Source organism: Sus scrofa, chromosome 15 (genome assembly GCF_000003025.6).
Source record: "Sus scrofa isolate TJ Tabasco breed Duroc chromosome 15, Sscrofa11.1, whole genome shotgun sequence".
NCBI classification, from domain to species: Eukaryota; Metazoa; Chordata; class Mammalia; order Artiodactyla; family Suidae; genus Sus; species Sus scrofa.
In genome coordinates, this window is record NC_010457.5 from 8,237,533 (window position 1) to 8,264,000 (window position 26,468).

The following is a 26,468-nucleotide window of genomic DNA, read 5'->3' on the forward strand; positions in this document are numbered from 1 at the left end:
TTTGCATGTCTTTTCCCCTTCCGAGGACATTTACTCTGTTTTGATGTCCAAGCAGAGAGACACAAATTAATTCGATAAAAATTCCTGTAGAGCAGGGGAATTTCTTTTATTTTTATAGATTGCAAACACTATGGGAGCTGAATGAATGAATGAAATGAATGTGTGTGCAAATGCACTGATAAAGGGAAAAATACTAAGAAGTATACGTAGACTGACAGTTCGTGTAGAGCAGGAAAAAAAAGTGCTTTTAGCATCCAGGTACCAGCACCCATGTCTTGCCTACTCCTAGCTGTGGCCCTGCCCCAAAGTGATCAACTTGTCTCTTTGACAGTGGGGAAAAAAGAAGAGCAGTGGCTTCTTGAATCACATGGATGGACTAACTGAATGCCGGTAACAGAGAGGCTGAGGCTGGTTGGCGAATCATAATGTGACTACATCTGGAGATAGGGCCTTTGGTGATTAAGTTAAAATGAGCCTTGGGATGAACCCTTATCCAATATGAGCGATGTCTTTACAAGAAGAAGAACTTGGGACAGAGAGACACCAGGGATGTGCACACACAGAGGAAAGGCCATGTAAGGACACAAGGAGAAGGCAGCCACCTGCAAGGCAAGGAGAGAGGCCTCAGTGGAAGGTAAACCTGCTGACAGCCTTGGTCTCAGACTTCCAGCATCCAAAGTTGTCAGGAAATAAATTTTTGTTGTTCAAGCCACCTGGTCTGTGGGGTTTTGTTATGGCAGCCCTAGCAAAGTACCACAGTCTGGGATTATGCTCATTTAGGATTCACACTGATGCATACAGTATGCTCTAGAAGAAGATCCATATTTTTCATGCAGTATAGTCTGAGTGCTTTCCCAGCTACGTCCATGACTTTAATTATAAAACGAACATAACTTGTGTTAAATTATGAACATGTTAACATTGTGAGGAGATGAAGGGCTAGAGCCAGAATGCTGGAAGTGAAAGTAAGACTGAAGGATGTGACCACTCCCAGATAAGGGCAGAGAGATTGATAACAGAGCTGAATAAAGTTCCCAAATCCTAGGAATGGATCATTTTCCTGGTAAAATCATCTTTATTTCTAGCTTGGTGTTTATCACATGATAGGCACTTGATTTGTATTTCTGCTAAGAAACAACAGGGAGACGAATGATGTATATGGCATGCTTTGAAAGTGAGGAGAGTTCTCAGAGTCAGGGTGGGAGAAAGACTTTGAGGATGATGATGGTACTGGAAGAAAAGGCAGAAAAAAGACAGGAGAAATTGCCAGCAAAAAGAGCCTGGTTCAAAAGAATGTATGACAGAGAAGAGAAAAAATTACTAGAAGTGAGAAAAAGTCATCTCTATATGAGGGCAATGTTTAGTATAAAGCTTCTGAGTTCCAAATGTATCTTCAGCTTCCTTTGTTCCCATTAAGAAATTAACCCGAGGAAGGAAAAATTAAGGACTAGAAAATGTCATTGAGGCAGAAAGAAAAACAGACTCAAATAATCCTAATCTTAAATCTGAATTCTGTTTTGTGGGTGATTTCAAAGATTTTCCCAGTGTTTTGATCCAAGCAGCCCCTAAGTGTCTCTCCTCACCCCCCAGAGGCTCTCATTCCAGGTAAACCCACGGTTTTAGCTGTATGCCTCTTCAAAGTCAAGTGTGGGTAGAGTCAGCCACCTGACACACACCAATTATGACTTATGGCTGAGATATCCTTCTGTCTACTACTAAAGCCCAGTCTTTTCTCAGCCCAGACAATGCGGTCTTGGGATGTGAAATCTCATATACACTTCGTCCTGCTTGAGGAAACCTCTAGCAACACGGAAATGTGCAGCTACCCTGAGTTAACTATTCCTGGATGTCATCCTGCAGCTCTAATTTCTGCCTTCTCCCCTGCTTTCTGGGTGCTGCTGCTGGACTTGTCAGCACCTTGTCATGGCTTCCTGGTGCGTGGGCTACCATCGGACTCCGTGTTCTTAACAATTATCCCTAAAAGGCCCCCAGAATCCTTCACCAGGAAATATATATATACATTAACAGGTAAAAGAAAAAAAATAAGGCTACTTTAAAAATTTCAGTGTCCTGACACTGGAGCTATTTGTAAATGCTGCTGTGTCACCACCTCCTGAAAGCCTCTGATGCTCTTTTGTTCACAGTGTGACAAGGATGTGGGGAGCCAACCTGATTTAACTAAATAACACGCAAATACCAAGAATACTTTCATATCTTGTGTACAGACCAGAATAAATTACTCTGATGGAATGTTTTGTTTTTCTTTTCAGGGAACAACTCCACAGTTTACAAGGAACTACTCTGACAAGGAGTAGCTAAGAAATATCATTAAAAGTAACCTATTTTCACGGAGGACTAAATGGCTGAGGGTTCCATGTGGGTTCAAAAGACAGAGGCCTGGAGAGGGAGTTGACAGGCAGACAGCAAAGAGAAATTAGTCTCATCCTGGAATTCTTAGGGGCAGTGGGGAGAAAAAGAAGTCCAGTAAGAAATGAAAATGAGGGAACTCGCTCTCAGAATTAAAGGTGAACGGAAAGGAGTTGGCAGCTGCCTGGACATGCCAGCCAGAGAGGCCACAGTATCTGATACACGTGACAGACCAGGAGACAACTGCAAAGCTCCCCAAACAACTCGCCTGAAGGGCTTGCCAGGAAGCCAGATGCTGCTTCTGGAAGAATATCTTCCGTGGTTGGGAATCTGGGTTCAGTGCTTTCCATTTAAGGAGGAGAAGGAAGGTGGTAAAAGACAGACTATCAGTGCCTTTTTTTTAAAAAAGTGCTCTTTCTACTTGTGCATGTTCATGAGTACACACACACACACAGAAATATTAATAAATGTGGTTTCATGGAACTTATTTTTAAAAAGGACCCCTAAAAAAAAACTTTTTAGGTAGAAAGTAATATGCTAGAGGGACACACACACACACACACCACACACACACACACACAGAGATGCAAGGACAGACACCAAGAAAACCCTTTATTTACTAATTACTAATTATGTAGTTTTATTTAAAGGCCAGGGTTCTAGCTGGTGTTCAGTCTAGTGATGAGCCTTGCCTCTGTCATGGCTGGCTTGTCTTTCTCTCTCTTCCTTCCCTGGAAACAATGGAGTATTGGTGTTGGCACAGGAGCAGAGTGTGGTCTAGTGAACTGGAAATCAGGTGACTTGAGGTCTGGTTGATTTTTTTTCCCCCTTCCTCTTTGAAGTTTGCTACGTCGCTTCTTTATAAAACAGTGGAACTAAATTTCTTTATATACTTAATAACACAGATCAAGCTTTTTAAAGCAGGTTTTTTTCTTTTTCTTCACCTGATTCAATAGTAAGAAGTCAATATCGGATCTGGAACAAAAGATGGACAGGGAGGTGGGTCGATATGATAGGAACAGGAGTGATAGAGATTCTTTAATTTAGTAGTGAGAGTACTGACAGAAGATATAAAGCTAAGTTTTGAAATTCCAAGATCTGTTACAAATCCAAGGTAATCAAGAATCAGAGGAACTGGCAATCCTATTCTGGACTGTGGCAATTGACCTAAGAGGCTCCAACACTGGTGGGTGGTCACAGATTCTCTGACCAAGATGTACTCAGAGAGGTCAGCTTGGTTTAACACCCACTCATCATTATACTCTGAGCTTCCTAGCATGCAGTCTTAGTGTTAATAATTGCCCCAGTAACAACTCGAGCTGCTCTACTCTTCATCATGATGAAAAGTTAAAATCAGGTGAGAGATAAACTTGAGAAAAATAATTATACTTAACATTACCCTCAAAACAGGATATTCCCTAGTCCTAGTCTGAAACATATCAGGTTTCTAAGATTCCAGGCTTAAGAAGTTGATTTTTTTTTTTTTTTGCTTTTTAGGGCCGCTCATGTGGCACTCGGAGGTTCCCAGGCTAGGGGCTGAATCAGAGCTACAGCTGCTTGCCTACACCACAGCCACGGCAACGCAGGATCCAAGCTGCATCTGCAACCTACACCATAGCTCACTGAAACACCAGATCTTCAACCCACTGAGCGAGGCCAGGGATTGAATCTGCAACCTCATGGTTCCTAGTTGGATTCATTTCCGCTGCACTACGACAGGAACTCCAAAAGATGATCTTAATTGGAACCATCAGTTGCTATTAGGTTATCATCTCTTCAACGAGGTCATGTGGTTCCATTTTGTTCAGCAAAAATCATTTTGAGACCTCTATTGTGTGGGACACCATAGTAGGCTCTGGGAATACAGCAAGAATCAAAATGATATAATTCCTTGCCTTCCTGGAGCCCTTGCCTTCCTGTGCTCATGTCAGAAGGGACCAGGCCGTGATATCCATCTTTACCAATGTTTCCTGACTATCCTATAGGACAATTTTTTTTCTGCTGGATTAGTATATACTTACTCCTGTGATTTTTCAAAAGCCAAGGTATGAATGGGAGAACAGTGGACCATTATCACTAGAAATTCTGCCCTAGATCCCGTTATCATGAAAATTTTCTAGGTTCCTTTTGTGGAAGCCATCATTTTTACCACAAAATATAATACCATTGCTCTCATCAAGTTTTCTTTCCATCGCTAGGCAGATCCCCTTCTTAGTAGCTCTTCCTCTGGCCACTTTGTCAGTGTGGACACCCCCCAGGAGACTGTCTAAACTCTTGTCTAGGTTCACACCTTCCCTTGGGTTTATTTGTGACCTTACCGCATTGCCATCTTTAAACTGATGATGCCCAAATTCATATGTAGATCCAAATTCACTGTCCTGTATTCCCAACATATATTTCCTTATCCTCAAATGGAATATAAACAATGACCAAGTCACATCATGTCCAAAAAATTTCAACTTCTTCCATGTCTCCAATTTTCTTTGCTCTGTTTCAGTTAAGCATGTCATTCGGCTAGTTCAAAACCTGGGTGCCATCCTGGAATCTTCCTTCATCTTAACTTCTTGCAAGAGTGAACATGTCTGGTTGACTCTAACTCCCTCCATGCTTCTTGTATCCATCCCCCCTACCCCCCCCACCCATCCCTAACTGTGACATCTAGGGCTTAGACCATTATACCAGCCTCGTAACTGGTGTTGCCTTCATACAAGCTATCCTTCACACTTAAAAAGACTGTGATCTTTATACATACAAGTAACATCACCTCATCTGCCTGCTTCAGACCCTGCAGTGATTTACCTGATGTCGACAGAATGAATTTCAAACTCCTTAGCAAAGCATATGATGTTCATCACAATTTAGCTCTAGTTTACTACATTCTGGGCTTATGTTCTGCCACTTCTTTTATGTTTCCTAATTCATCATTACAGAGGATTCACCATGTCTTTACCACATTGTAGTTCTCTTTCTTCCTGCGTCTTTGTGTAGTCTCTCTCTGCTCTGGCTGGCTTGTTGTCTGCCAAACTGACATCCTTAAGGACAGCCTGTGTCTGCCCCTCTGGGAAGCATACTTTGGTTTTTCTAGGCTAAACTTAAGTTCCTGCTTGGGGCTCTCCCGGTGTCTTGTGATCTTGCACTATATTTATTACGATTGATAACTTGATAATCTATCCTGGGAAACTATAGGATAAGTGAGGGAAGGAGTCCTCTTTATGCTTCTAGTGTCTAGTTAAAAGGTCGGTAAACTTTTTCTGTAAAGGGCTGGATAGTAAATATTTTTGGCCTTTGCAACTTGTTACAACTATTGAACTCTTGCCACTGCAGCATGAAAGCAGCCATTGGCAGCACATAAACACATAAGGGTGTATGTGTGTTTTCCAGTAAAAATTCATTGATAAAATAGGCAGCAGGATGGGTGTGGCCCATCGCCGTAGTGTCCAACCTCTGATCTAGTTCAATGTCTGGACTACAGTAAGCACTCATTTAAGACTTCCTGAAGGGATGGGTGGAAAGGATTTCACAGTTAACAAACATTTTCACAAGTGTGAATTTATTTGACCTACTTTTCACACATAAGCAAAAGGGAGGGTTGTAGGCATTAAAGATTTGCTTAATGTCCTCCTGTTTCTAACAGCTGAGGTTGGGAACTGAGCCTGAGTCTTCTGATTCCAAATCCCTGGTTCTTTCCATTAGGTAAAAGTCCAAGATTCCTGGTGGAGAAGGGTGGGGTAGCTACAAAAAATTTACCTCTTAGGGGAGAAATACCCTCTGAGATGGCCCACCGCTAACACTAGAGAAGACAGTGATAAATGGGCAGTAGCCATTTTAAATTTTGTTTTGTTTTCTATTATTCAGTGGTTAATGTTAACATTCAAATGTTAAATCAAAAGATCTAAAGTAATTTCACTCCCATCTTAAAAACCTTATCTCCCAAAGCCTTCCTCTAGAACAAGGATCCACCACTGGAAGGATCACTGAACCTTAGTCCCCAGCTCACAAACCTTATAAATCCTGTGCCAAGATGTCTCCTAAGTAGATGACATTTTAATGATTACTACAGGGAGTTGGGAACTATTGCTTCATCCTCACGATCAGAGTAATTAATTTTCTTAACTACCAGGCCAAATCCTGCCACGGGAGTCCAGTTGAGAAATTTCAGGCCCATAGGAAGTACATTAGCTCTTCAAAGTGATTAGGGTGCCATTTCAAATACACAAGCAAAGGAGCTATTAGGCTTCTGGCTTATTTCAAACAACTTGCAGCCCCTGCTTCTCAGGAAAAAAAAAAAAAAAAGGGAAAAATAAAAAAGAGAGAAAAAAGGAAAATAACAATTTGCACAGGTTCCTACTTTCCAGTAAAAATACCCATGGCTTGCAAGTGGTTGGCTATCAGGTATTGCGGTTGGGTGAGAGACCAAAGTGTACAGAGAAAGGGTGGAGTGCCAGAAGGCAGCGCAGAAAAACACAGCCGGCTCCAAAGCACACCAGAGCTGAGTTTTTAGAGGCCTGCTGGCAGGCAGAGCTTCACCAGCCACTGCTCTTGATGACCAGAGAGAACGGTGAAGGCTCAGGGGTTTTCAAGCCCATCTCTGGCCATCTCTCATCCTGCTCCCCCTTACTGCTCCCCAAATATCAGAAATACCCACAGTGCCATTTCGAAGACAGGGTGGACAAATTATTTCCTCACCATTGTTTCTGTCTACAACCCTTATGTTTCTAGGTCATCACCATTTGAGTTGCTTCAGACATGCTTTTGTAGAATATTTTACTTAACATCCATGAAGACCACAGAGAAGCTTTAAATATCGGTTTACTCTTACAAAATAGCCACAGCTCAACAGTTTCGCCTTTCAAGGAGGCATTCAACTGGCATGCTTCCATGAGATTTGTCTATTCAGCCATATCATTTTTTCACCTTGGAATTCTATGAACAGCTGGACGATTTTCTTGAGTCAATGCTCTCCTTTCAGCCTATTTTACAAAGTGCAAGTCTCCTATAAGAATGTTTGCTTGCATCTAAAATCTGCAGTTAATATAGTCTTCTAAGCTCTTTTTGAAAATCTATGCATGGTATTATTTTATGTCACCTCTAAAAGCCACCCATTTCTAAGGCATTTAGACTTTCTCTGGACAATGAATACCTATGTGGGAACTGAATGTTCTTTTATGTTCCCAGCCCCTGCTCTACCATCACACAATTGACATTGTTTTGGCTTCCAAAATGCACGCCACGTTTTGGAAAAATCTGGGTAATGAGTAAATCTGGGTAAGGAGTTCAATTTAGCTCTGTAAAAAATACTTTTGTGTTTATTTTCTAAATTTTCTGCAACTCTTCATGTATTACTTTTATCTTGGAAATAAAAATGTGAGAAAAGACTTCAGCAATAGCTAGGATGCTTTACTGGTAGTAATGGCAACAGGAATTCAAATTCTAGAACTTGAAAAGGTCAGCGTCAGTTCTAGGTGGATATATATAGTTGATAATATTCTAGGAGTGTTTACACTGGGGATTTGAGGCATAGGCTAAGGCCCTACCAGCTCCGAATTATCTCACTTACTGGGCTTCCATGTTGCCGGTGGGCTATTCTGGCTGGTAGGAAATTCTCGCTTTAAGCATCATTCTGATATGAGTTAGACAACAAGGCAGGACAACTGTCTGTCCCCAGGAAACTACTGTAGTGAGAAGTTCTGGACAAAAACCACAAGAGAACCTACGTCATCTCCAATGTCCTCAGGCCTGCCTAAAAGTCATTTGGACTAGACTTGCTTATCAGTAAGCTACCACTTTGAAGGTGAACATAGTCGGTTTGAGAATATGGGCAAGATTTAGATCAGCTCGATGGAGAGTTGGTGACAGTATAGACTTGGGCCAGGGAAGTCATGCAGGGCGGGGCACAGCATGGTGGTGTCACGAGGTTTGTGGAACATGTGAAAACAGCCCCTCTGGGACTAGGAGAAACTGGCTGAGTCAGGCCAGTGTAGAAACCTGGGTTTTGGAAAAACACTCTGTGGTGAGATAAAGAATTTTCTGGAAGCTAGGAAATTTGGCAACCCAGCCTTTGCAATTCTTCCTATATTTATTTCATTAGAAATTATTTTATATTTTGCCCTACAAAAATAATACATATTGATGTATAATGTTTATCCAGAACCTACTCTGTTAGATACTCTGCAAGACTCTTTAAAAGGATTATTCTTTACTGCTCACCACAGAAATGGTTTCTATTATGATCCCTATTTTGCAGATGAGAAAAGGAAGTTCAGAGTTAAGTCGGCTCAAAGATACATGTCCAGTAAGAGGCAGGGCTAAGGTTCACAATTAATTCTACCTAACTCCAAAACCTGTTTACCTGTAACTCTTTACCTCTTCTCTTAACCTCGATGTCTCTCTTTATACCATTGTTGGAAGAGAAAAAGAAATACACGAAGAAAAAAAAAAAAACCTTTCATAATTTAACAACTCTTTTTTTTTTTTTCTTTTTTTTTGTCTTGTTGTTGTTGTTGCTGTGGCCATTTCTTGGGCCGCTCCCGCAGCATATGGAGGTTCCCAGGCTAGGGGTTGAATCGGAGCCGTAGCCACCGGCCTACGCCAGAGCCACAGCAACGCGGGATCCGAGCCGCGTCTGCAACCTACACCACAGCTCAAGGCAACGCCGGATCGTTAACCCACTGAGCAAGGGCAGGGACCGAACCCTCAACCTCATGGTTCCTAGTCGGATTCGTTAACCACTGCGCCAGGATGGGAACTCCCATAATTTAACAACTCTAAGAAAGAAGTATTAACATCTTAGCAAAAAGCTTTACAGTCTTTCCAGATGCACAGCTTTCCCACATGTTCATAACTCTGAGTATATAAAATACTGTACTGCTGACTTTAACTTAATACTAAGCATTTCCCTAATTAAAAAACAATTAGCTATGAATTACATTTTATTAAGCTGATACAATGTACCATGGTCTATATAACCTTCCTCTATCACTGAATGCTTAAATTGTTTCCAAGTTTCCACCAGTGCAAACGGTAAGATTTTATCTGCTTAAACGGCCCGCATCCCTTGCCATTACTTAGGATGGGATTCTAGCAATTAAGATTATTGGCTCGAAAAGGTGTGAAGATTTACAAGGTTTTCATTTTTGAGCTGTATTACATAAATGGCTCCCCAACATGCTGGGTGGTACATTCAACCAGTAGATCTAGAGAGCTCGATTCAATTCCCACCTGAAAAAACAGGGTTCATTCTATTTCACTGGTCTTCTATACCCTCATCTTCCTCTTCCTCCTGTCTGCATTTGAAAATAGAGAAAAAAGTGTACCCTTTTAAATAGTGCACCCCTTTTCCTTTTTTTTTTTATTGCTATCAGAGGAACTTTTTTTTTCCTCTTTAGTGCCACTCCTGAAGCATTTGTAAGTTCCAGCTAGGGGTCAAATCAGAGCTGCAGCTGCTGGCCTACATCACAGTCACAGCAACTTGGGATCTGAGACCTACACCACAGCTCAAGACAATGCCTGATCCTTATCCCACTGAGTGAGGCCAGGGATCGAACTTGTACCCCTCATGGATTCTAGTCAGGTTTGTTAGCACTGAGTCACAACAGGAACTCCCCAGAAGAACTATTTCTACAGTTACTGAGCAATGAAACTTCAGACTTATGCCTGTGGCTAAGGGATGTGAGAGGCTAAGGAATATAAGAAATGAGAGAGATAAAAAATGTGTGGAATTCTCCTTTGAAAAGTCTCAGGATTTGGGCCATTGCTTTTCATTTGATGTTCATCACTTCATCCAAATATAATTCTGGGATGGCCTTCTGGATTTTTTTCCCCTTCTATTATCATTCACCCTACACTCTATTGTCAGATGACTCTTTGCTGAACTCGGAGCATATCATGCAAATGTCTGATAGGAAAAGTCTCAGTGCTTCTCGATTTCTTACACACCTCCTCTGCCTGGCTCTCAACTTCCAACTACTACCTTGGCTTTCTAGCTCCTCCTTTCCATTAACTTTATCTTCACTTTGCCTGCTTGCTTTCCAAAGAAGCAGGCTGAAGGAACATGCATTTGACATATTTTACAGAGGTAGGAACACTTTCGTGTGATAGGAACATCGATGTAATGATTTAGAGGGTATCACAGGACCTTCCAGTACTTATCACTGTCACGTCAATTGGTGAAAGTGCTTATTAATAAAGATTTCTGGTTGATGGCATTTTGAGATGGCAGTGTGTTCTGAATTCCTGGTCTCAATCTATCACAGCGGAAGCATACGCTTCATCCTTTTTTTTTTTTTTTTTTCCTTTTCTTTTAGGGCCGCACCCATGGCGTATGAAAGTTCCCAGGCTAAGGGTTGAATTGGAGCTGCAACTGCTGGCCTATACCACAGCCACAGCAACATGGGATCTAAGCAGCGTCTGAGACCTACACCACAGCTCATGGCAACGCCTGATCCTTAACTCACTGAGCGAGGCCAGGAATTGAACCTACATCCTCATGGATCCTAGCTGGGTTCATTACAGCTGAGCCACGACAGGAATGCCTGAGAAGCACACACTTCATCTTGAGTTTGATTAAGAATGAGGACTCTGAACTCAGACTATTCAGCCTGTGCAGCTATTGTGTAATCCTAGGCTTAATGTAATCACAGCTCTTTAAAAATTCTGGCCTTTGTGAACAACACTTACATCCACCTTCTAGTCCAACCGTGCTTATTTAAACTTTCTCAGTTGGTAGTTGCTCTGGTTTCAAGGGAATGTTTAACTCATAGCTTTGTAAAAATGCACTTCTATTGGCTATAGAGTACAATGTAGGGCAAGTAGAATTTTTGGCACTTCATTACACTCTCTGACCCTTACTAAACAAACTTCAAAATATATATATTTGCCACAATTTGGAATAAACATTACATACAAGTGTTGATGGTAGATTTTCTGAAGAACTACCAAATGCATCAAGACTAAGGAAAACATTCTAATGATTCTTTCAAACATGAATATATTTAAATTCTCATTAAACAATCTTCTTATTTAGTCTTCTCAGGCTTTGATGACATGCCACGATTGGCTGTTTATCAAAAACTTAGCTAGAAATGCTTAACAAGATATAATCATGTGCACACACTTGTGCATAATTAAACCCAGTTTATAAATCACTGCAGGGTAGAATATGGTCACTCAAGAAAGGTGGGTGGCTAGCCAATGGCATTTTTCTCTCCATCTACAAGGAAAAATCTTATCATGTGAATGCTATGAAGGTGATATAATACAATCTTAAATCTTAGTTAAAAACATCTATTTCTATCTCTCCTGAACTGAATGAAAGTTTTAACAAAATTTGGAAATTAATTTAGATATAAGAAGCATGATCAGGTGCTAATTGTTAGTACTAGGACTGTGGGGCATGAACCTGGAGGATTCTTATCCTTTGAAGGTTTTTAATTGGATAGATTCTCATCTGTGTGTGTGTGTTTTTCAAGGATTTAGCTGATTCTCAGTTTCTTCATTTTATGGCTTTTCTTTCAGTTGGAAAAAAAAAAGGAATAATTGAGACTGAGTAATGGATATTTGTCAAGATTTCTGAGACCAGGTATTGCCTAGCATCAAAGAGTATACTTTTCCACTTGTTTTATGACTTTGTCCAGTTAAAGTTACTGAGATAAGCACTCCAGTATTTACCTGTAATTTGAAACCCCTTTCATGGTGTGTCTGGATCCTAAGGGATAAGAATTAACATCTGAGGAATGCTTACCTTGTGCCAGGCTCTTTATATGCATTATCTCATTTAATTCTCATAACCACAAGACATGGTTGATATTATTTAATCTGATTTTATGTGCTTGAGATCATAAAGGGAATATAAGGAATAGAACAAGAGTTTGACTCTAGATCTCTCTCTATTTCTTTAAAGCCCAAGATCCTTTTGCTTAACCACACCAGGTTTCCCACTGAAGCCAGTATATGGAAGTGACAAAAAGGGGCATTCTAATAATAAGGGATGTTCTGATCTTTGACACAGTTTCCCCTGTGGGAATGAAATAAATAAGAGGCTAATATGATGATTTCAGTTGAAACATGTTCCCTAACACAGTGAGTGGTGAAGTGAATTCTGAAGTATCCATACCATGGAATACTATGTCATCATTACAAAGAATCAGATATCTCTTTAATGAAATGGAAAGCTGTCCATGAGTTGCAAAATAGTTGAAGAACAACATATGGAAGTATAATATACTCTAATGAAATAAACAGCTATACACAGGTATGTTTGCACATGCTTAGGAACAGGTCTGGAAGGGTAGGTACAAAGAAGACAGGCTAATTTCACTTATGTGCACCACAGTTGCTTAAATTTTGGGTGTGTGCAATTCCATGTATTACATTTACAATTAAAAGTCTTGTTTTGGATTAGTGGAATTATCTGTGGAAATGACTCAACCCAAGGGTTGGGTGATTAAAGAGATTTAATCTCACAAAAGCAAAACTGCCCAATCTACACGAAATTTTATCAGTCTTCAACATTACCAAAGGTATATGGTGAAAGCTAAAGCCTCAGCACTTGTATGGCATTCTATATTACTGGAAGAAGGTGTTAACACACGCAAATGAAGAACAGTCATTTCAAACTTGACATGTCCAAAATGGAGCTCTCCAGTCTGCAATTCCTTTTCAGCATCTCCAGTTTTACCCATCTATGAAGCACTTCCATTTCTCTACTAGCCTAATTCCAAACCCTAGAAGACACACTTGACTTCTCCTTTCCCTTCTCCACTGCATCCCAATCATCAGCAGATCTAACCTTATTCATCATCAGAATGTCTCCTTAAGGCCTCCACTGAAGCCACCATTTCTTCTTGCCTGGACTACCATGGGCCCCTCTGGATAGGTCTCCATGCTTTCACTTTTGCAAATGATTCTCCGCTTGCAGCCAGGGTGATATTTTATATCTCTCAATTTAGAATTCTTTAGGGTTCTTCATTATATTTAGAGTGGAATTCAACTCTCTCACTGTGGACCACAAGAACCTATGTGATCTTTCAATGGTCAACATTGATGACATCAATTCTATGACTATGCTCCTAGACAATTAGGCTCTAGCTAGCCTGGCCTGCTTTCTGCTTTTCAAATACATCAAGCTCTGTGTGGCCTCTGGGTCTTTACGCTTGCTTTTTTTCTGCCAGAAATTCTCTTCTCTTAGCTATTTAGAAGGATAGCACCTTATCACTTGGATCAATGTTATACAGATGAAGGAACTGGAAATCAGAGAGTTTAAGTAATTTATTTGCAGTTATTCCTCTTGGTACATGGTAAGGCTAGGTTTTGAACTCATATCTGAATCATTTCTAACTCTTGCCATTATACTAAATAACAAAGCAAACCCAGCCCATACCAGGGCTCTGGTGACATTTCTTTTTTTTTGTCTTTTTTTTTTTTTTTGCTATTTCTTGGGCTGCTTCCGTGGCATATGGAGATTCCCAGGCTAGGGGTCTAATCAGAGCCGTAGCCACCAGCCTATGCCAGAGCCACAGCAACGCGGGATCTGAGCCGCATCTGCAACCTACACCACAGCTCACGGCAACGCCGGATCGTTAACCCACTGAGCAAGGGCAGGGACCGAACCCGCAACCTCATGGTTCCTAGTCGGATTCGTTAACCACTGTGCCACATAAGGAACTCCTGGTGACAGTTCTGACAGTCAATCAGTGAACATCTATTTGTTGAAAAGCCAGGAAAAAGAAACCGTTCTGAAAATTCCTTTTGTAGGTTCTCCATCCTACCTCTGGTACATCTCCCAGATTCTGCAGGGAGACGTAATCATTTAGAGTGGGAAATCTGAGATAGATGCATTCAGAAACTCTTGAATTTGAGATTTGAAATTAAATATTGCTCATTTAGGAAGTGAGAATGTGACAGCACAACCAGAAACTTTTATAACTTACTTTGTTAGGTGTCTAAAGAGGACTTTCATGGTGTCACGATTTGGTGGAGGGAGTTTTTGTACAAGAGACTTTACGGTTTCAATTCTTGTGTTATTGTCTTGCTTTTCTGAAAAAAAAAAATGATAAAAGAAAGTTAGAAAAGAATGAGCTTGCTTAGGTGGGAATTCTTAGGTGAGGGAATTTTCTTAGGAGAATTTCGTACTAAGACTTAGCAATATAACGTCCTAATCAGCAGCCAAAGGGAATGGGTACACTCTAAATCAGTATCAGTTTCTTTATTTTGACTCTGAATTAAATCATGGTAATATGAAATCAGCAACAGTGTTCCTCTGACACAATTTTCTTATTAAGATCGGGTGTTGAGTCAAGTTTTTATAAATGCTGTATTATTTTACCAGCTGTGATGGGATAAATAATGGCCTTCCCAAGACGTCCATGTCCTGATCTCTGGAACCTGCAAATATGTCATCTTCCATGGAGAAAGCGGCTTGGCTGATGTGATTAAATTAGAGATTCTTAGTTGGGGAGATTTTCTGGATTATTTGGTGGCCCAGTATAATCACAAAGTAGTTAAGAGGGAAGCAGGAAGATCAGATTTGGAAGGATGAGGTGACAGGACAATGGAAGCAGAAAGAGAAATGGCTACATGATAAAGGGCCAGGGGTCAAGGAGTAAAGACAGCCTCTGAAAACCAGAAAAGCCAAGGAACGAGAACCTCCAGAAGGAACCTCCTAATAGCACCATGCTTTTTTCCCAGTGAAACTGACTTCAGACTTCTGGCCTCCAGAAACATAAGATAATAATGTATTTTCATTGTTTGAAGCCACTGAGTTGGTGATAATTTGTTACAGCAACAATAGCAAACAAACACACAAAGATGTACATTCTGATTCAATTACCAATATTCTATTTTTGCTTGATCTTGTGGAGGAGTAAAGAATTTTTTTATTAGTTCTATGATATTTTTTTCTCCCTAATACATTTTGATTTTGCTGTTAAAGAAAAAAGTGCAAAAAAAGAAAGCGTAATACTTAGTCATGTAGATTAAAAAAATAGGAAGTTATTCAAAACTATATACTACATAGATTGCTTTCCTTCATTTTGTCTTTCTAGGCATGGATGGTATAATAAGAACTAAGTTATTTAGTACACTAGAGACTTCATCTTACTATAGTTTTAACCAGGGTCCAGAATTACTTCTTTATTTCTTAAACTCTTTATATACATTGACTCGGGCACCTTTCCTTTCCATACTTTACCTCTAACTTTTAGCACAGAGCTCCTGATGATTCCATTGCTAGAAAAGATAGCAGATAAAAGAATACTATGTAAGGCACAACCCACCCAATATCCATTCTCTTCTTCTGTAGTGAGACAATCCTGTTGTTGAGGGGATGGCCATATGCAGCTATAAGAGATTATTTCTCAGCCTCCTTGGCAGGTGAAATGACCACATGGCCAATTTCGGCCAATGACATTTCAAAGTGTCATGTGGAACTTCTGGGGAGGCTGTGTGCAGAGGGCTGATTCGTCGTTTTAGCCTTTGGATCTTTCTGCTCCTCAGAATTTAGGTGGCATGGTTGTACCACAAGATGACATTGAGAACTGAGGCCATGCAGAGTGGAACACACAGTAGAAAGAATTCCCCTGAATCTGTGGAGCAGTCAGACCAGCCCTGTACTGTTGGTCTCTGAGTTTCTTTAACATAAGAGAATAAGCCCTTGTGTTCCAAAGCCATTGAAGGTGGGCTCTGATACTGAACCACCCAAACTTCCTAACCAATGTCCTTCCAAAAGCCCAATTTATAATCACCTGTTAATAGGTATATAAACTTTGTGTAGTGGGATAAGAAAGAGTTAGTTTAGAAACTGGCAGGCTTTTAAAAAATACACTACTGCAAAAGAAAAATTTTTAAGGAGTTATAGGAAAATATCCTGCAGAAGATAGTATTTGGCTAAAGTAGGGTAGGGGCATTCTTCCTAGTGGAACTCTGCTTAGAAGCTTTTCTTCTTCCTCCTAAAATCACAAAGGCCTATAAATAATGCCTCCCATAGTCAGAACTTTCAAAATTGTAGTTGTTCTTAGAAGACTTCCAACGTAATACGGATTAGACAACTGCAAATGAAAGAGACAAAGGAGGGAGAATGAGAGAGAGAAAAACAGAGAAACCAGTTGCAACAGCATAGCAGAGAGCAGATATAATCTTTCTGCCAAAAGGCTAGAAAGCCTCCTTGTAGCTTAATGATGATAAGACAGTGTGATTCTTCACAGGACCAGTTAGAGCCTCTGGGATACCAGAAAGTCAGGAAAAGAAGTAAAACAAGTCAATAAAGATGAATGGTAAAATGGGTACAAAACGTTCAAGATAGAGCTCTTGGGGATACTTGGTACCTTGTATCAAGCCATCTAAAGCTAATACCACATGCTGATGATCATATACATGTACATGTGCATATACCCACGTTCATATATCTATGAAATGGATATTTTCCGATAGTTTGGCATGATGCCAGTAGTTTAATTTACCTCAGGATCTGCTGAACTACATGGTTCAAGCAATTAAGATGACTTTGGGAGAGGTGGGGAAGGGAGAGGAAGGGAAGGAGAGTAGACCTTTCTCTTTCACTGAAGTCTCTGGCCATAGTAATGATCAGGTCAATGTCAGAGTCGCCAAAAAAGAGATCAGTTAACGCTGAGGACTATGGGAGTAGCAGCCATAAACTAAGCATGACAGACAATATGTGGAGAGTGGCCTAAATTGCTACATCCAGTAGATTTCAGTTTTAGGACACATATGACCCAGTCAGGGTGGGTTTAAGAAAGGTTGGGGTTGCTTAATTGGAAATAGCTGGATTTGCAAGAGCACTGCCATGGTGCCTAGGCAGGAATTAAAACTACCAAGTCTGTTTAACCACCAGGTAAACGAATTATGAACTTAGACAGAGTCCCTCTTCTATGTTCCATTGCACTGAGGGCATCCTATTTATATAACATTCCACATGGTATTTTAATGACTTGAATGCCTGTCAACTTCTTCCATTAAACCCCATAAACTGAGGTGGCTCTTATGCTGGCATATAGAGGGTTAAATGAATAAAGAAAGAATTGGTGCAAAAGGAAAGACATGAACAGGGATTGGAGTAGACAGACCTCATTGGTTTGTGTTCTGTAACAGCTTTTTATTAGCTGTGTGGTCTTGGACAAGTTTCTTATTTTCTTTGAATAATACCTAAAAGGCTAGTTTTATGGATTAAATAAGATAGTATGTAATGTACCCAGCACAATGACCAGTAAAAAGTAAGCACTCTATAAACATTCACCACTCCTTCCTCCCTACCTTTTTTGGAGCCCCATGCTGGGTATGGTTTACCTTTGATTTTCAGCAGTAAGAATACTACCTGGTTGCCATAAGTATTCAAAATCTAATTGCTAACGCTTGAACTGCATTGGTGCCAGTTGGTGACAATACACTTGTTACAGAGCCTGACATTTCCCCCCACACTAAATACTTTGTGGTGGGCAGAGATGATCTGACTGGTGAGCTGTCCAGGTCCACATAAGAATTCTTATAAAAGTACAAGGTGGTTCCCATATCTGCTTATAAGAAACATCCTACCTGAAGAATATTTTACAGAAATATTTTTTCTCACTTTCTCTGCTTTCACATATCCTCAAGGAACTGGACAATGGATGGTAGTACATGTATATTTGTGGCTAATTTGCACTTAAATAGTGGAGGGGGAACTGGACAATGGCTTCAAGAGGGCTGAAATATTATCAAGAAGGAGCAATTTATTGTTCTTACAATGTAATCAGAACAAAATCTTTGAAAAGGTTATAGGAAAGCATTGGTTTCCCCTTCAAATCAATACCACACCCACCCTTCCATAGCTTGTAAAATCAGGAAATAACAAACATTTCTAAGCGAAGGAACATCTAAAAATACAATTGGATACATTAAAATCGAAATGACACCTTTTCAGATCTGGTTTATTGATGTGTCATATTAGGAGGTGGAATTGGCATACATAATACAGGAGTGGTTAATGAGCTAAGATTCAGACACAGCTTACTAAAGATGTGTCAACTGTCTTCAATTGATTCAGTGAGCATCTGAAAGACAGCATTTTCTATTAATATTTCTCCCTCAGCATATGGTTTCTCATTATTGTGAAGTATTGAGAGTTTTGAGAAGACTTTGAGATATCTTTGACTTTTTTACATTATGACTAAGGGGGAGTGAACTTTTCTATGTGGAGAACTAGAGAACCCTTAGGTAAGTTGTGTTCTAAATCTTGCCAGTAATAATAAATTCCATGATTCTTTCTTTTTTTCACTCACATTTGTTCCTACTTGCCAGTAGTAATCTTGCCAGTAATAATAAATTCCATGATTCTTTCTTTTTTCACTCACATTTGCTCCTACTTTCATTCCCTCATGACTTTTTTTTTTTATCTACTCTATGTATCTACTCTATGTTCTTTATGTTTTCTCCTGTTCAGTCCCCACCTATATCCCAGTAGACTCTCCAATCTCTGAGCTGTGAACTCACACTGCAGTTACTTCATTTTTGTCACCCAATCATGGCAAAAAGGTATATGTAAAAATATACATAATATAATCCTCAGGAAAATAAATTTTTTTTCTTTTACTAATGCCTATTTCTCACCCACCTGGCCCCATATTTTCCAACTACACCAAACTCTCTTGTAAATGAACTTCTTCAAAAACAACTCCAGGCTACTTAGAGAAGCAACAGCTCCTACATGATGTGAAATAGCCTTTACTGTTATGATAAGGATGTGGCTTTATAGTTTTCCCCTGATTAATGGTTTTGAGGACATGTTTTTAAAAATATGGTTTATGATAGTTACATTTGCATTTATCTGCATGAAATGTTGCTACTAAAACAAGGACATTTACAACTGAATGCTTTTTTTTTTTTTTGGCAGAGATAAGATAAAGGAATACAATGATGGAAAGAGTTCTATGCAGTGCAGAACCCTGGACCTGATGACCCCTGGACACTTTTCCGGCCTTATCATCTATGCATTTATTATTCTTAACTTATTTATAGTCACATGTTAAATCATATTTCAAAATTAATTCTGCTTGGTTATGTAGGTTCAACTGGAGGAAGAAAAGACCAGATTCTCCCAGCAACCAACCTATCGGTAGCACTATTTATTCTATTTATCTGTAGTTCTTAAAGGACAACTGTACCCCTTTGTTTTAAGGAAGTCAGCAGTATCACAGCTGTTCTGCTTCTCTGAAAGTTATTCTGGAATGTATACTGCATCCTGTATGAAAAAAAATGGTAGTCACGTATACGGCCGGGCTATATTTGGAAGAAAGTATTCACTTTCTATTCTTTGTATTCTTTCTATTCTTCGAATCTCATCATTTCAGAATTTTGTTAGAGACTGTCCTAGCTTATAAAAGGAAGGATTATCTTCAGAGAACATTTTATTTTATTTTTTAGTGTACCCTCCAAGTAGATGCAATTCTTTGAGAACATGCCTTTTAGTTATAAAATCTGAGTTGAGTTTTAAGGACTCATCCAGGGCATGACAATAACCCCTTGATAAGTTTCTTTACAAAACTTACTTAACTAAGGGAGAAGCACTGAGGGGAGGGGAGCAAATTCAAGATTTACAAATGGATACAAATAGGCACATACTTTAAAGTCCTGTTAAAAATTAAGAGACATGGTATATTTTGAAGGAGCTTTAAAGAACTAGGTTAGAAGTCTTGCTCTGCAGTATTTGTAGGGGCAAGTTGCTTGAACTCTTGTTGCTTCCAGTTCCTTACACACACACACACACACACACACACACACACACACACACACACACAACACACACAAAACTCATACACATATCTCGTAGATTGTTTGTAGAATTATTTGTTTCAGTGTCCATAAATGCACATACTGTAAATGTTTGTTAATGTAAGTACCCTTTCCGTTAAAATCTTTCTTTTGAATTATGCTTTGTATCTGCCCTGATACATGATTGCTCATAGTTCAAGGCTGTTTCCCAAATCATATGAAGCCATAATTTTTATTCTTTAGCACCCTTTCCTTTGTAACAATCCATAGTGTCTGATGGCTTTGTAAATACTTTGAATGCTGTCCATTTTCTAAGAGTGATTGGTTCTAATTCCTAAGTTGATACAGTATATTATATATAGAAGTTGCCACTGTATTATAAAAAAGGATTTTAGGCTAACCTGTGGTTGACAATTTGTAATATTTCAAGATTTTGTTGCCCTTGCCCCACTCTACACTGAAGAGCCATTTTTTTTGTGTTTAGTGAAAAGGAAGACTTTTTTTTTTTTTTTTTTTTTTTTTTTTTAAGGGCTGCACTTGAGGCATATGGAAGTTCCTAAGCTAGGGGTCAAATTGGAGCCTCAGCTTCCAGCCTATACCACTGCCACAGCAATGCAGGATCCTTAACCCAGGGATCAAAGTCACATCCTCATGGATACTGGTAGGGTTTGTCACTCACTGAGCCACAACAGGAACTTCCAAAGGAAGACATTCTTAATGCCTGTAGTTGCCTGGTAAGTTTGAGCTTAGGTGTTGATAATCTATGTGGAAACAGTTTAACTTGAGAACAGAGGTATGTAACTTACAGGGCAGGAAAGATGCAGAAGGAACTGTATCTAGTTGACACAGGTAAGACCTCTTTCTCTAGTGGAGATCACCTGAGAATTAGACCTAATCCCTTTCCTTGGGACACCAGGTTTCTGCTGTATTCATGGTTTCTCATTCCAGGAGATATTAATGTTTTGCCTGATTTTAAACAAGTCTCTCCTTTTAGGAAGAATTTTAAAAGTAGAAATAACTCCCCATAGCTAGTAAATGTCAGTAACAAACATTCTCTGGCCAATCATTTGCCATAATTCCATGGATTCCTCAAACTGTGAGGAACGCTTCAACATCTTGGCCAGTTTAGCATCATTTCCAGAGTCCACTGTGCAGGAGGAACCTGGCCATCCAGAGCATACTGTAAGGAACAAACCTAATCTTCTTAAGTGCAACTTCTATTTCTTTTCACCTCTACTCTTAGTCTTTGGCTATAAACAATTAAACATTATTAAAAAGAAAAAATATCTATTTGTGAAATGATTTTTTTATTTTTTTGTGTTTTGAAATGACTTTAGAGTATTAAACATATATATGTATATGTGGTTGAAGAAAATATTTATTAAGATCTTGCGCAACATGCAGCAAATACAAAGTTGATCCCTGTCTACTGTCAGTTTACAATTCAGAGGGGCAAAATATGGACCAAGAGATGTTTAAATTTAAGATACATCAAAATATATGTAGTGATGAAGGTTCTATCGTCTGACTGAAGGGATCCTCTGAGATGATTAAACTCAAATGCTTCTGAGATGTTATTTCGCTGTACCAAGAAACTCAAAATAATTGAGAAATGAAATTAATATGAAATCACAAATGTAAAATTTTATTTAATCAATTTTGGAAGGCCTTTGAATCATTACTAATTTCTTTGTACATCCCTAAGTACATTCAAGAAAGTATTAATATCACCTTTTCTTTTTCATTTAACTTTATCTGTGTTATTCTAGGGAATTCTGGTGTGTTGACCTTAGCCTGAGGGCAAATTTGGAAAAGTATTTAAGTTTTTGGCTCTAAGTGACTTTTTTTTTTTTTTTTTTTTGATCTTTTAGGACTGCATCTGTGGCATATGGAGTTTCCCAGGCTAGGGGTCAAATTGGAGCTGTAGTCGCTGGCCTATGCCACAGCCACAGCAATGCCAGATCTTTAGTCTACACCACAGCTCCTGGCAATGCTAGATCCTTAACCCACTAAGCAAGGCCAGGGATTGAACCTGCATCCTCATGGGTACTAGTAAGATTCGTTTCCACTGAGCCAGGATGGGAACTCCTTTAAGTAACTTTTAATAACGTGTAATATTGCTTTTGCGTAATCAATTTTAGGATGATAACATTTTCTAAAGTTCATCAACCTGAGACTATCTCAAAAAAATTTCCTCAGTTTTGCAGAAATGCTTCTCTTTGAATCAAAGAGTAAGGCAATGACAGCAATCTTCACAGGAAAAGCATGATCATATTATCCTCCTTCAAATTTCTTGTTTTCAAAGAAATTTTGGAAGTGTCATGGTGGCCAAGTACATTTCTGTAACTTACAAATGATACTAATTCATCCTCAGGAAATAGTGTGTGCTGGGAAAAAAAAGCTCACTAGTTTATTTAGTTCTCCTGTGAGAATTTTCTTTAAACTATATTTATTTGTACATATCTGGTTTTACAAGCTTTTTTCTTTTTTTTTGAAATAGGCTTATCCTTTCAAGTCATGTGACATCTTCTTAACCATAAACCAGTTATTCTTTTCAAATACTCAAGCAACTATTTATATTAAGCATTATCTTTGCATATTTTCCTGAGGGTGGAAATCCTACAAGTAGTTCTCTAGATTTAAAGTTTCTAACTTTTCTAATAAGTTTCTAATACGTTTCTAAAATTTAAAGTTTCTTTCCATTGATAGACAGATTAAATTTACAGGAGATTTTAAAAATTACACTTGAAAACAACTAAGATCTGTCACACAATTAAGAAAAATGTGAACTAAGAAATATTTCCCCTTGTCTTTTGGGTTAAAATATTTTTTTAAAGAAACATACTCAACTTCAGCCATAACTATTGGTTTAGAACAAAAGACCTCCGCTTAGTATGAGGAATACTTTCTCCAGCCAGTTCATTTGACATGGTCACACAGTGACACTGAGTACAGGGCAGAGTTTAATGGCACAAGCATCAAAATCCTTTAACAAATAGGGAATAAAATAGTTTTATGATTCAGCTTTTTTTTTTTTTTTTTTAATTGTGAGACTATTGTAAAAGAAGAAAAACAGGCAACATGTGGTAACTTTAGTCAGCATTTCTGAACTGGGAATGATAAACACCTCTGCCTGGCTCTGGCATTTATCAGGACTGAGATATTATTACCACATAGAGTCACAGCATGGTTACTGTTATCATCGGAAAAAAGAGCCAGCTAATCTTAATGGTTTGTAAAGCCGTTACCTGCACTGGTCTGACATTTATCATGATCATTTTACCACATGGGTCCTACATAGCAAAGGTCTTTTATCTGGAAGGGACATCACTATGAATTATTATTTGCAGCTAGGTAGAAAATTGTATGTTGTAGATACCTTTTCTCATTATAAATCACATAGTCACATTTCACCATTTCCCCCAGAAAGCTGCTGAGCCCAGGTTTTTTTTTTTTTTTTTTTTTTTTTTTTGCCACAGCTTGCTTTTCTCCCCCCCTGCCTTCTTTCTCTTTACAGTTTCTTGAAATTATGAGCCATTTTTTTCATTAACATCCTTAATATAATTTTTGAAGAAACACATACATGGTAGGCAAACATAAGGACATACTTTTGGCATAGTTAAGGATGTTCCTCCACATTCTATAAAGGGACTGCACAGTACTTTAGAAATTGAAGTTGATAAACTGTACACTTTTTTTAATGCTTATTCTCTCTTCTGTCTTGGGGGGGGCATAGTTTCTTCTGTTCTTGACTGTGTCAATAGAATATTGACAGAGTAGATGAGACAAAATTTCTGATGATAGATTTGAAATACTCAAAACATGTGTGCCATTTTTTTTTGCCTGAAATACTTTACTTGAAAATGCACACTCATAAGGAGTAAAAAGGAGTTTATTTTTTTAGATTGTATATTTTTTTCGGACTTTGTTTCAGCAAGTTGAAATGAAGTAGAAGGTTCCTCCAATGAATGTGTTTAAAAAGATGCTTAGGTTCTATCCCAAACATGTAGTCATTTAGGACATGCAGTATATGTATTAAATGACTACATGAATATATAAAGAAGAAATAAGGATATTAAAAGGTAAGCTGTGTTAGAACCATGATTCAAGACAGTAAAGAGAAATGCATTAATTTGACAATGGAAAATTACAATGAAAAGCTGAAAAACCCCAACTGTTTACCAAGAAGAAATGAACAAATGCTCTCTTTTAAAAAGATTGAGACAACTAATCTTCTGAAGGAGATATTTATATATTTTCTTCCTTCTCAAGTGTTCCATTAGGAATAAACAAACCAGAAATTCTGCACTTTTATAATGAAGAGGGAGGAGAATTCTTTGCCATTTTTGCATTTGGGAAGAAATGTACAAGAAGAATGTGACAATTTAAGCAAATCAAGATTGTTTCAAACGGATCACAAACGGGACTTTGTGGGATATTTTATACTAGCATGTGAAGCAAACAGTAAATTTCAAAGGAGGATTTTCTCAATGGTCTAGTTCTGATGTGTTTTCCCATCTCTTTGTGTGTTTAAAAGAGGTTTGGATGTGGTGTTTAATATTGCTTTGACTCTTCTGCAAATGAGTTCTGGAGAAATATCCGCACATGAAGGAAAGCTGATGTGCTGTAATGCTGTCAGCAGCTGGGGGAATATGAATGAAGAAACCAGATTCCCAAGCCTGGATTTAGCAAAAATAAACACCCATCATTCCATTAAAAAAATTTACCATTTTAAATGTTTATGGGCATCAATAGCAGACCACTCTCCCTTTGAAAAAGCCAATATTTTTCTCAAATAACTCCATTCTTTGAGGGGGAGATAAAAACTTGACTCTGACATGCAGTATTTTGCAATGACATATAGCAGTTTGCCTATCTTGTTACATTTGATTCCATATTAATTTTTGTATTATTACAAATTTCCTCCAAAGGATACAATTTCTGTTTTAGAGATTTGTGAGATGAACTTGCATAAATTTGGGGGCAGGGGGTGGGATGGTGGATGTCATTTGTACTTTCACGGCTCAAAAAGAGCTGCACACACTTTGGTTAGGTGATCTAAAATTTCATTGTAAAAGATGTGGTCTAATATTCTAACACACTGCCTTACCCATTGAATGAAAGACTGCAATGATTTCAAACAAACAAACAAACAGAGCCCTTTTATTCTTTTTATTTCGGAATGACTCCTTTGTTCTAGCTTAATATCATTCTGTCATGATTGTCCCCCAAAACTGTAACTTGGGAGCATTTACAATAATTAGTGAGGGGCTCTGCTGCTTGGGTTTTTCTCCTTTTCTGGGGAACTGGGTGAATTGTTGAGTGCTAATGAAAGTCGGAGAATTCTAGCAGTGGTTGAGCCAGGCACAGCGCGGGCAGACGCCTTAAGCTTCCCACTGTGCTGCAGTACAAGCCTCCCTGCTGTTATGTTTACCATAGTTTTAATGCCTGTGAAAAAATTCCTGATGCAACCAAATTATGTTATGCCCTCTTGTTTATCTAACCCCACCCTGCCCCTCAATTTCGCAGATTCCTATTGCCCCCGTTACAAGCTCCTTCTCAACTTTGTAGCCATCTTACCACTTCAATTCTTGCCACCAGAGCCCAGCTGCTTTGCAGCCATGTCTGGAGGATCATGCATGACCTATCTGGAAGTTTCTGGAGGATTACACACACACCTTGCTCTACTTATGCCACCTAATAACAGCCTCTTCTCCACTGCGTGTGAATTTCATGGGAAGTAATGTTAAAGAACCACATTTAATCATCTGGCATTGACAATACTCGCTTAAACTGCAAGTGTAGTTGGTGACATGCACTGTGCTTTAAAGAAATCTATTAAAAGACCTCAAACTATCACTGCAAACTAAATAAGGTGCTCAAAGATGAAAACAACCAATCTGCGATTTGAGTTGATTTAGCCTTTTTTTCCTTAAAAATGGCTATCTCAAAGAAGAAAATGACCATTCTATTATATTGTTAATTCCCTGAGTGATGTATAGTGAAATTTAAATGAATATTCATACAACTCCTTCAGTCCATTAACAGGACTTAAGACAATGAGGCTAGAACTCCTTCTCACTTAGATACTAGGGGAGAGGGATGTGGAATTAATAGCACAAAGAGCCCTTGGAAAAGTTTAACTTTAATGTATCAAACTCCAGGTGCCAGAGTTTGAAGAAAATAACCAATAATAGCCATTTTTTACATATTTGATGGGACTGATTATGCAATGTGCAACTCTAAATGGCTTATAGCACATTGTAGCATGGTTCCATCCCATTGGCTACAGTAGGGTGCAGGCAGATGGATGACAGTGACAGGGAGAGAAGTGCTTTTGCTTA

General features: G+C 38.8%; 1 protein-coding gene across 6 annotated transcripts in view; it reads right to left on the reverse strand.

Annotated features, from left to right (window-relative positions):
* Positions 1–26,468, reverse strand: part of ARHGAP15 (Rho GTPase activating protein 15) — a 619,196-nt gene that overhangs the window by 44,934 nt on the left and 547,794 nt on the right. For all 6 annotated transcript variants that reach the window (XM_021076338.1, XM_021076339.1, XM_021076335.1 and 3 more), the window contains one exon: positions 14,295–14,400. In XM_021076338.1, the coding sequence (XP_020931997.1) occupies positions 14,295–14,400 (106 nt within the window). The remainder of the gene's footprint in view (positions 1–14,294; positions 14,401–26,468) is intronic.